At 41.8% G+C, this 12183-nt stretch overlaps 1 protein-coding gene across 2 annotated transcripts in view; it reads right to left on the bottom strand.

Moving 5' to 3' along the window:
• stim2b (stromal interaction molecule 2b) overlaps positions 1 to 12183 on the bottom strand; it is a 163535-nt gene that overhangs the window by 129141 nt on the left and 22211 nt on the right. Inside the window, exon 3 of one of the 2 annotated variants that reach the window (XM_048532391.2) lies at positions 2392 to 2522. The exons of the other annotated variant lie outside the window; for it this stretch is intronic. Within the exon in view, the coding sequence (XP_048388348.1) occupies positions 2392 to 2522 (131 nt within the window). The remainder of the gene's footprint in view (positions 1 to 2391; positions 2523 to 12183) is intronic. 2 annotated transcript variants of the gene reach the window in all.

Raw genomic sequence — 12183 nt, 5'->3', positions numbered from 1 at the left:
GAAGCTGTTGACACAGACGAAGGTGGTGGTCTCAGAGTTGATTCACAATTCATACAGAGTTATGATATTACAGCATGGACATATTGTTATAACTGGGTTCAGATCCCTCAGCCCCAGAAGTGAGAAGCAAGAAAAGTAATGGATACTAATCCTGATTGATTGTCAATACACAGACATTCTGGAAGAGCATGAAAAGCAATCAAGTAAGAACAGCAGTGATAATGGGAACTGCAGATGCTGGAGAATCCAAGATAATAAAATGTGAGGCTGGATGAACACAGCAGGCCCAGCAGCATCTCAGGAGCACAAAAGCTGACGTTTCGGGCCTAGACGCTGATGAAGGGTCTAGGCCCGAAACATCAGCTTTTGTGCTCCCGAGATGCTGCTGGGCCTGCTGTGTTCATCCAGCCTCACATTTTATTATCTTAAGTAAGAACAGCACTTTGCAAAGTCCTTTGTGGCTAAAAAAAAGTGTTCACTTTACATACCAATATGGATACCAGAGATTTGCTGATATCTGTGGTGCTAAATTCCAACAATAGCACATGTCCCAGACATTCTGATGGCCAGAGAGAAGAGCATACTGGAGTTGCTTGCTGGGACTAAGCTGAATCCCCACCCAACTCCTCACTGCTATAAACCCAAACACAGCTACCCAACCGGTGGCCAAATCCCCCCACCTATCTGGCACCTAACCCTACACTTGCCTTACATGCATAACCTGTCACAGGAGTCGTCAAGGTAGCTGGCTATACTGTAGGCATTAAAATCACAGAACACAACACAACTGTACAAAAGGTGGTGTGGTTTCGACAAGGTACTTCTGCATTACCAGTGGATTACTGGACACATACATAAGAGCAGGTGCCCATTCAGGAGTCTCCAGTGCAGAATTCATCTAAAGCAGGGCTTCTCGAAGTAGGGGTGTGGACTCCAAACTGGATCATGAGCTCTAAAGCCGTAATGGTCACCAAGGAGCACTGAATGAGTTGTACAACAGCATCCCACATTAACACAGGGCACTTCCCCTCCTCTCAAATCTCACGTGGGGCTGACAACAATTCTCAAGCATCAAAATGGGACCACAGTGGGAAAAACTTCGGGGTGCACACATCTAAAGTACCCTGATTGGATTAGCTGGGCCTACGCCTTCAGAAGAAGCAGGAAGGGAGGAAAGTTGGAAAGCAATATATTGTATCAAAATATACTGTATCACCAAGGCTGTGAAATTCTGTTAGTTGTGAGGGACATGAAAAATGTTAGCCTAAATATAAAATAAAATTCAATGCTGATTTAAATTGAAAAACTAAAAGATGTTGGAAATTTAGATTCTGCTGCTAGCACACAGGGAGTACGAATCTTGTCTTTACTAATTATCACTCAAACAATTGCAATTTAAAAACATACGTAGATTGCTCATCAATGTGCCTTGGTCAATGCATTCACAAGCTCTGTTAAAAACAATCCCCATTGTAGTCACTATTGAAAACACCCCAAAACCCAAATCCCAAATAATGATGGTACAGAGTTAAATATTGCGCACTAGACAATTTTCCTGCAATATGGTCTTTACAGTTAATCCTGAAAACTCCAAAAATTAAAGACAAATACACACCAGTTGAGTGAATATTAGACATACTTACATTCATTTATTTCAGCAGGAGTTAGGTTTTTCTGAAGCTTGCGCTTTTAATCAGGTACAAAAATGGCAGTCTCCAAGTTGTCACAAACTACAAGGTGACACATTCTCAAATCTCAAGAAGTTACCAACAGGACAGCCCTGAGACAATACTGGTAAAATTCTAGCGCCAGGCTCAAGAAAGGCTCTGCAGAGCAAGGGTACAAGGGTTTCTAAAGGTAAAATTCATAGGTTCATGGTTAACTCTGATTGCTTTGTGTTTATCATGCTACAATTCATAGACAGAAGAATTATTCACAAACAACATAACCACTGAAAGAGGTTTGACCAAAATTGTCTTATTAATTTGCATGGATCAGTTTGTGATAGTTCCCAATTTATGAACAATTAAATGGAACAAATCAGTCACTTAATTCCTGAGACAACCTCCACACAAATTTATTAATTAAATACCTGTGCCCGGGTTCATCCACCAACAAGTGCCAACTGGACAAATTGGGAATTTTTCTTCTCCCTTGGCTGGGAACACCGAGGCCAATTATAAAATTTTACCATAGCCCTGGCTGTAACTAACTATCTCAACAGAGTGTCTGGAACCCAAGATTGTATAACTCAGCACCAGACCAAGTATTTTGTTTATCTTCAAAGTCATCAAGGAATAAGATTTTTTCAGGGCTACAAGTTTACGACTTAAGTTACGAAACTCAACAATGATGGTTTTGGACTATTCCATGTTTAAAATTTTGGTTTACCTCGTGACTCTCCTCTACATCAACATCTCCATCATTGTCATCATCCATCTGTTTGTGTATCATTCGAATAGCTTCAAGACAGTGTCGATCATCCTCATTTAGGCACGCTGGGCTCAATGTAGTGCAGTTCTCTGTGAGAGTGAAAGCATTAGAGATAAGAATATGATCTACAGACTGTAATATATATAACCTGTTAATCAATTTCCCACAAAACAGTTGCATGAGGCAACGTGATGGGATGAGAGGAATCAAGACAAAGCCCAGAAAGACAACTCAGTTCACATTTTAAAATAATTTGTTCCATTCTTGTATTTCAATTATAAACATTCATGTCCACATTGTTAATTAACAACTTATGAAAACTTGTCACATTGTGATGACTCCATTCTTTTCTGTGCTGCAACTGGTTTGGGGAGGTGTGATTCAACTCCGGCACAGTTACATAGCCAGGCACCATCATAGTAATAAACAGACGTCATCACAATGGAAAATGTTGACAAGTGCACATTCATCAACCATACTGTGGTGGATTCTCACCTCCCCTCAAACAACTGGCAAGATACTCAGCTGTACCTAATACCACAACACTAAATTTAACCACTCAGAAACCACTCCGCGGGGGCCAAGGTATCAGTTTCAAAACAAAGGCTAGAACCTACAAATTCCCCCTCACCAACACATGGGAGCCTACAAGCATGGAACAAGAGTTGGCCCTGGGGCCCATTCAAGTCTGTTCCACCATTCAATAAGATCATGATTGATCTGATTTTAATCTCTATTCTGGAAACCTCAGACAATCTTTCATCCCATTAGTGATCAAGAATCCATCTACAAAATAAAACAGAAGAACTACGGATGCTAGAAACAAGAAACAAAAAGCAAGACTGTTGGAAAAAGCTCAGCAGGTCTGGCAGCATCTGTGGAGAGAAATCAGGGTTAATGTTTTGGATTCAGCAACCCCTCCTCAGAATTGACGGAAGCGCAGAAAATGTTGCTATTTATGTAGATAAGGTGGGGAGGGGGGGGGGGGGTGAAGGAGTAAATAAAAAGGTGGAGATAAAGCCTAAAGAGAGAGAAGGGCAATTGGACAGACGATGAAGTGGATAATGGTGTGCCTAGGAGAATGAATGGCTGCTAATGGGGGCTATTATTTGGCTAACAATGGGTTGTCTGTAATAGCAGACCATGCAAAAACAAGGCCAGGTATGCAGGAGTTGGAGGGAAGGATATGTGAGAAAGTCCCGAGATCTGAGACAGAGGTGTTGGCCAGGGTACATGGTGACATGTTGAAGTGATGGGCAACTGGAAGCTCAGGGTCTTTTTTGCAGACAAGAGCTATGTATGTTCTGCAAAGCGGTCAAACAATCTACGATCCATTTCCCCAATGTAGAGGAGACTACGCTGGTGATCAGCAAACACAGCAGGCTGGATTGAGTGAAGTGTTGGTAAAGTACTGCTTCACCTGGAAAGTATGATTGGGGCGTTGGATACGGAGGAGGGAGGAAGTAAACAGGCAGGCATTACACCTTCTGCAGTTGCAGGGGAAGGTGCTGTGGTCCATGGGAGGATGTTGGGAGTGAAGGATGAGTGGACCAGGGTGTCTCAGAGGGAATGGTCGTTCGCCAGATGCTATCAAGGGAGGGGACAGGAATTTGTGTCTGGTGGTGGCATTCCAGTGGCATAACAGAAATGGCAGCTAACAATCTTCTGGAAATGGATGCTGGTAGGACTGTAGGGGAGGTCAAGGGAGATCCTTTTGCTGTTGTGGGAGGGTAAAGAGGGAGTGAAGCCTGAAGAAGTGTGGGAGATGTGTCAGACCTGGCCGAGGATTCTATAAACTACAAGCTGACTGTGCCTTAAACAGATTTAAAGATTCACTGGCACCCACTGCCTTTTCAGTAAGGGAACTTCAAAGAAGGTCAACCCTCAGAACAAAACCTTGCAACAAAATCACGACAATATCCAGACGAGTCAAGTAACAGTCTGACATCATCACATTCTCAGAACCATACCTTCCAGCCAATCACCCAGACTCCCCCCACCACCAGCCATAGATATGTTCTGACTGCCTGACTACACAATCCCAGCAGTGGTATAAACTGGAAGGCTGGGGCCAGGGGAAACCTAAACATTGACTCAGAACTCCATGGAGTCTCACTCATCAAGTTAAACATGGAAAAGGAAACCTGCGCATTTACAACCATAAGACATAAGAGTGGAAGTAAGGCCATTCGACCCATCAAGTCCACTCCGTCATTTAAATCATGGCTGATGGGCATTTCAACTCCACTTCCCTGCCCTCTCTCCGTAGCCCTTGATTCCTTGTGAGATCAAGAATTTGTCGATCTCTGCCTTGAAGGCATCTAACGTCCCAGCCTCCACTGCACTCCGTGGCACTGAATTCCACAAGCCCACCGCTCTCTGGCTGAAGAAATATCCACTTACCTCAGCTATTGAAACATGCTGAATACCCCAGTGGCCAACTCCAATTTTCCACTCATCATCCCGATGCTTGGAGGGACTGGGGAACAGAGCAGCTCCCAGGAAGGGGTCTCCCATGTTTCAGGCACCGTCCCCTGCCATCTGGCTCTCTATCGATACAGCAGAATCGATCCTTGGAGAACCTCCCCTTCAAAATGCTAAGTGAGCCATCTAAGGACATTTCTTATTTTAAGGAACACAGATTCTTGAATGCATGAAAGAATTTCAGTTTTGGACAGGATTAGTGAGGTGAACTTTCATTGTCATAGTGAACAATAGTTGGCTGCAGAAAAAAAGCTTTTTTTTCCTGCTTGTGCATCTTTATGGAACAGATTAACATGACTAAATTTCTGTCTATAATTCCTCCATAATGTAATCAATAAAGCAAACTGGAAGAGAGCAGTCCCTTGTTTAGCAATGTGTTTCTAAAAACTATTTGGCGCAAAATTAAAAATTGTGCTAAATGAAAACCACTTTCCCACAAGGAACATGCAATAGGGGGATAGCAACTCATATTCCGCCTGGGAACCCTGCAGCCATATGGTATCAATGTGGACTTCACCAGTTTCAAAATCTCCCCTTCCCCTACTGCATCCCTAAACCAGCCCAGTGCATCCCCTCCCCCCACTGCACCACACAACCAGCCCAGCTCTTCCCCCCCACCCACTGCATCCCAAAACCAGTCCAACCTGTCTCTGCCTCCCTAACCGGTTCTTCCTCTCACCCATCCCTTCCTCCCACCCCAAGCCGCACCCCCAGCTACCTACTAACCTCATCCCACCTCCTTGACCTGTCCGTCTTCCCTGGACTGACCTATCCCCTCCCTACCTCCCCACCTACACCCTCTCCACCTATCTTCTTTACTCTCCATCTTCGGTCCGCCTCCCCCTCTCTCCCTATTTATTCCAGTTCCCTCCCCACATCCCCCTCTCTGATGAAGGGTCTAGGCCCGAAACGTCAGCTTTTGTGCTCCTGAGATGCTGCTTGGCCTGCTGTGTTCATCCAGCCTCACATTTTATTATCTTGGAATCTCCAGCATCTGCAGTTCCCATTATCTCTGATGCAATAGGGGGAGTTATGTTCCAAATCTCTAATTTTTACACCAAAAACTACTGATTGTCTGAACATAACCAGCTCAAATTCTTTTGTTAACTTACACACTACTTCCCACCTCTCACTTCCTGTGATTCTCCTGTACGTCACTTCCTTCCCCGACCTACCCGCATCTCACTGCCGGCTCATCTCAGCCTTCCTGCTCACAGCTGACCTTCCAGCTCACTCCTTCCTATCCCTCATCCCCTCCTTTCTTCCTACCATCCCTCTTTGAGTCTTCGCCCACAGCAAGAGATCAGAAGAGAGGCAGCAGACTAGGCAGTGAGCAGAAAAAGGGAAACAGCATTTGGTTTTTAACAAAATGGTTAAGCACGCATACTAACAGTGGTGAAATGAAAACAGAGCTAATGACATTGAGGGAATTTCCCTAATTTACAAACCATACTAAAACAAAATAAAGCACCAAGCCATTCTTTAAAACAGTGAATGCCTGTAGTGCAGCAGCCTTTGCAACTTTTTGAGAAATGATTGAAACAATATCTTGAAATGAATTTTTGACACTTGCTGAACCAGCACTACTCAAGATAGGCTGCCAAAATTATTTGTAAGCAAAATCCTTTACATGGATAAAACACTAGTCTCCAACTTAAGAAGAGCAGGATTTTCATCCAATTCTCAGGCCTCCTGAAAGAAATGCATTCCGTGCAGTGGATAACATAGGCTAGATTTTCAGGACAGCAGGATTTGATTTCCAATAGTGAAATGTGTTGCCACCTATCTAGCGCCAAGGAGCTACAGTGGAACTACCAGTCAGTTTCCAGTCAACCACTTTGTCCTTCTCAGTGCAGGGACCAGATGCCAGACCTGATCCTTTCTATTTTTGATGGGGCAGGTGGTGCCCACTGCCAGCATCCAATGACAAGAGATACAAATTCCCTAGTGCTTTCCAAGTGACGCCTGAGTAGTGCCACTTTCTGGTCATCACCCATGATTGTGAATCCTTCCCACTTGCCTGAAAAATTGAGGTTGGGTGGTAAACACCCCTGAAGCAGTCATTAATTGCCCACTTAAGGTTTTCAAGTGGGGCAAAGACAAAGACAAAGACAGACAGACAGGCCAGCCTAGGCCTGGCCCACCAAAAAGCTGAGGAGAGGTCAAGAGAGTGGGCAGGCTACACAAGAAATTCTGCACATCTTCCCTCACACACAAACCCAGAGTGGAGACACAAAGTTTTGCCCACTGTGTCTTTGATACCTAAATGCAAATTTAAGGATGCTCCCACCTCTGTATGACATTTTAATGAGTTAACACAGTGCAAGCCAGGTGGAAGTGGAAGTGGAACTGAGGCAGAAGATCAGGCCTACACATACTAAAGGGTGGCGCATTCTCCAGCAGCAGGATACTCCATTCCTGCTCCTATTTTTCATATTTTCAAATGAAAGTATTCATGGATCTAAAATAAATTTGCACTAGTGTGCAAAATGTGTAAGACATAATGTAAATTTTGAAGGTCCTACTCAAAATTACATATATCAAGAGTCTTGAAGTTTTCTACGTTTCAAATTCAGCAACATAATGTCTATTTGTTTCACATTCTACTGCAGCACTCTTAATGAAAATAATACCAGTAAGTTTCATCACTCTGCTGAGTAACACTTACTGCTGTTTTACATCACAAGAATCATTTCTATTGCTTCTGGTTAATTAAATCGCCACATCATCACACACAACATTCCGCTGTTTAATACACAAGAGAAACACATTAGCCCACTGAAACTGTTTTCTCCTGATAATTCAAAGTTGAATTTTTGTACTAATGAATGTGAAATGTTCAATAATTTGAATTAGCTAATATAAACAACAGCAAAGTGAGAATTCAATGCTCAAGTGGATTTTATTAGTTGGATAAGATGTCTAGACTGTATGTGAAAATTCAAACACTTCACTCTATAGACAATTATGAGCATTAATCACAATAGAACAAGCAAGGCTTTACTAACTACCTGATACAGTCTCAAGTAAACATAGCAACTAAATTCAGAAACAGGAACAAAAATTGCTGGAAAAGCTCAGCAGATCTGGCAGCATCTGTGGGGACAAATCAGAGTTAACATTTTGGGCCCAGTGACCCTTCTTCAGACATGAAATGTTAACTCTGATTTCTCTCCACAGATGCTGCCAGACCTGCTGAGTTTTTCAAGCAACTTCCATTTCTGCTCCCAATTTTCAGCATTCGCAGTTCTTTTGGTTTTTACGACAATTAAATTTATCAGCAAGTAATGGTGTTGTTACTGCAATGAAAATTTCAGATATAAAATTTACTCCTGTTCTACCTTCTCAACTTATTCTCAACAGTTCTAAACGTCTGATACTTCAGTGAAAGCATGAAGTAAGGCTTCCTAAAATGGGGTCAAGGGATCACTGAATTTGCAAGGCATTTATTGGTTATTTTTTACTTTATATTCTGGAGAAAAATCTCTAATCTTCATTTTAACAGGTCAGCTGTGTGCTTCAACTCAGTGGCTCAGCACAACCATCACATTAGAGTGATGGGGTACTGAGTGTATGACAATAGCATGCAAGAATTGTAACAGCAATACAGCGATACAGAGGGATAGGAGAGCTGGTAGGTGAATGGGATGACAGGCAAATAGATGTTAGAGTCAAGAGATGTACCAATTCTTCCTTGTGAATAGAAGCAAAATATTGCACGTGCTAGAAAAGTAAAATAAAATAGTGGAGAGAAGATGGGACGCTTCAGGATCTGAAGTTATCAACAAAACTGTGAGACAGTACGGTGGTATAATACGGATGAAGATCATATAAAAATGCACCAAACAAGGGAAGAAAAGAAAAAGACTACAACCAAATACAGGAATTTATATCTTTCACAGCTTACATAGGGATAAAGGCAGTTCAACCAGAGAACCAACCTCAGAATAGGAAGGACAAGAGAAATCAAGGAAATATATTAGCATATATGTGAATAGTTAGGGGTAGGGGTGAGCAGATATTCTACTTGGAGTACACGAGATGATGAACAACCTCCCCACATAGTGTAGCATTATTCAAGTTTTATGCAACCTTGGGCATAAAACAAAAGTTTAGCACAAGAAAGGAAGCTGAATTTCTTGAATGCAATTTTGGTAATTGTTTATCAGTGAGATTGTCAATTTCAAGCACAATTACAGATAGAGTATGCACTGACTAAATACTTAGTAGGAATTAGAACAAAACTGGCAACACCTGTTTTACACAGGCCTTTTTAAACGCTCCAGAAAGTCACAGCTGAAATAAAAATCAAGGACCGTGAAATTTCTGTTGGTTATATCCCATAGCTATTGTCTTGCCAAACGTATAGAGAAAACTCCAATTATGAGAGAATAAACAGTTTCTGTCGCACTTCCAGTGAATTACAACAGCTGCTTGCCATTTCCTGGACAAGATCTCACAAATTGATATATGTGTGCTAATTCAATGCAACACCCTGTACTTTCAATTTGTCTCCTGCAAAACTAATAACTTGGTCTTTACTTTGCTGTCAGCAGCAAGCCTCCAAACCCTAAAAAAAGATTACCACAAACCTCTCTCAAACCCTGCAGCACAATTTTCACCTGTCCAGACATTAATCTGAATCTGGCACCAAGTCACGAGGATTCCTGGGACCACCAACAGTGATGCTAGCAAGCAAACAGCTCGTCAACATCCAAAAGACTCAGTAACAAACCAAGAAGTAAAACACATCATCTTTCACTTTTCATTTCTTTTTATAAAATGCAAAATGAATGATTGGTACATACATTGGATTGGAAGTAAGGGAGAAGCTGAAATATAAACAAACTCATGTGCACAACATTTCACAAATATAAAATCTTGCAAGGCCAGGGAGGTATTTCAGATTATGAACTCTGCAAACCAGTAAAAAAAACCTGTCTGCCTAGAAACCTCATTGAGCAAGGCGTAGCATTTTGAAGGGTGCTGCATCAAGACAAAAAGCATAAAAAGGCAAATGTACATCCAGTGTTTCTAACCCATTACTGTCCCCATAAATGTACAGTGTGCAACCTGTAGCAAAGTGTAAACATCACTGACAGCTAGTTCTGGATTCTTCGATTAAACTGACGGTGCACACTCAGAGGTCACAGTCTGCTTCAGAACAGCAAAGATGGCCAATGCTACAAAATCAGGGACACTCACAATTCTGCTTTATATTGAGTCCAGCCATTTTCTGAAAAGTTATAAACTGTATGAAAGTGTCATTGTCGTTGTGTTCAGAATAAACTGGCTGGACCTGTTTGGAAAAGAATGTCACTAATCTTTTCAAGTCCTCTCACCCTTCTGAAACATCCAGACATTTTTGTTTTAGAGAACTTTCTAAATTAAATTCTCAAATTCCAATTATGTATTAGAAAGTAGATTAAGTATTCTTGTAACAAAGTAGCCCATATAATATAGTCCAGTTAATGAGATTCCATTGTTCAGTAAATCCTTTTTCTTAATCATTTGTAATCATAAAATGATTAGTACTGAGGAGTACATTCAATCTAACGTGTCCATACCATCACTTTGGTCCAGCTGTTCAACTGGTCCCTCACTGCTGTTCCTTACCCACACCCCTACTATACTCTTTCCTTCAGGTACTCAAACAACTGCTTTTCAAAAGTTACCACTGAATCTGCTTCCACCCCAACTTAGAGGAAATGCATTCCAGATTACAATTCACAGTGTGAAACATTATTGCCTTCATCCCCTCTGGCTCTTTTCCCAATCACTTTAAATCTTCATCCTCCAGTTCCTGACCCTACTACCACTGGAAACAGAGTAATGAACACATAAATTACAGAACCATTCATGGTATTAGGTTTCTATATTAAATCCTGCATTGATCTTCTCTGCACCTGAGGAAGTGCCAAGCTTCTGTAGTACCTCCACATAACTGAACCCTATTTCTTACATACATGGTCCTAGCCAATTTCTTCCTCACTTTTTACAAATCCTTGAAATCCTTCTTAGAGTGTGATGCCCAGAATCAATTACAATTTAATGTCTTAAAGATTTAGCATAACTTGCTTATGCACACTATGCCCCTATTATTCACAGGGTTAAACAGTGAGACCATAAGAAACTACAGAAGGCGGTGTGTACAGCCCAGCCCATCAGAGAAGCCAACCTTCCATCCAAAGACTCCATTTACATGGCTCGCTGCTGCGGTAAGACTGCCAACATCAAAGATCCATCACACCCTGGTAATGACCTCCTACAACCTCAAGATACAGAAGGCTGAATACACGCACCAGCAGGTTCAGGAACAATTTCTTTCTGGCCGTTATCAGACTGTTGAATTGACTCTGTCCTCATATAATATAGCCTGCAATGTAGCCTGTATGCCTGTAAATCTTTTTGATCCGTACATCTTTTGCTTGCAGTGATCTGCCTGGACCACTCGTACACAAAGCTTTTCACTGTATTTCGTTACACATGACAATAAAATCAAAAAAAATCATTACTAAAGTCAAGAATCCCATACGTTTTAACATGACAGCTTTCTCAACATGCCCTACCTCATTCTAAAGGTTGGTGTACACATGCACACACACAGTCAAACCCTGACACAAGCCCTCGGTTCTTGTGCTCCTTTAAAATTATGTAATTTAGCTTACATTGCGTCCACTAATCTTACGAAAAAATGTGTGTGTATCATTTACTGTTCATTAATTTAATCTGCAATGTGTGCGAAATCTACCAGCCAATATACTGATGTCTGTTATTATCCCCTTGTCTGTTCACAATATTTCAGAGTTTCATGGTCACCTGCAAACTTCAAAATATCCAATATTTCCACAAGCCTGACCATAACGTGTACCAAAAAGGCAGTGCTCCAACTAGTGGCATAAAGTCAGAAGTCACAAGACACCAGGTTATAGTCCAACAAATTTATTTGAAATCACAAGCTTTTGGAGCATTGCTCCTTCGCTGGGTGCAGGCACAAAGCACTGCCTACAACCCTCAGATCTCAAAGCATCCATCCATCACGATTCAATGGCCCAGTAGTATCATTCCGGACAGAGTCCTGGAGGATATCTGGCACACTTGGCCTGTAGCAGGTAGTGCAAGAATTCATTTTTTAAAAATAGAAACAAAAAAACACTACTTGGCCTCACCGTCATTCCCTATTTTGCCTATGAATTTGCTTATGATGGCATTGGTAGAGACTTGCTCCTAGTCTACGCGCTGTCAAATTCCATCTTTGCACTGCAG

Source organism: Stegostoma tigrinum, chromosome 1, assembly GCF_030684315.1.
Source record: "Stegostoma tigrinum isolate sSteTig4 chromosome 1, sSteTig4.hap1, whole genome shotgun sequence".
Lineage (NCBI taxonomy): Eukaryota > Metazoa > Chordata > Chondrichthyes > Orectolobiformes > Stegostomatidae > Stegostoma > Stegostoma tigrinum.
Note: the sequence above shows the minus strand (reverse complement) of the source record. Positions and strands in the feature narration are given on the sequence as shown.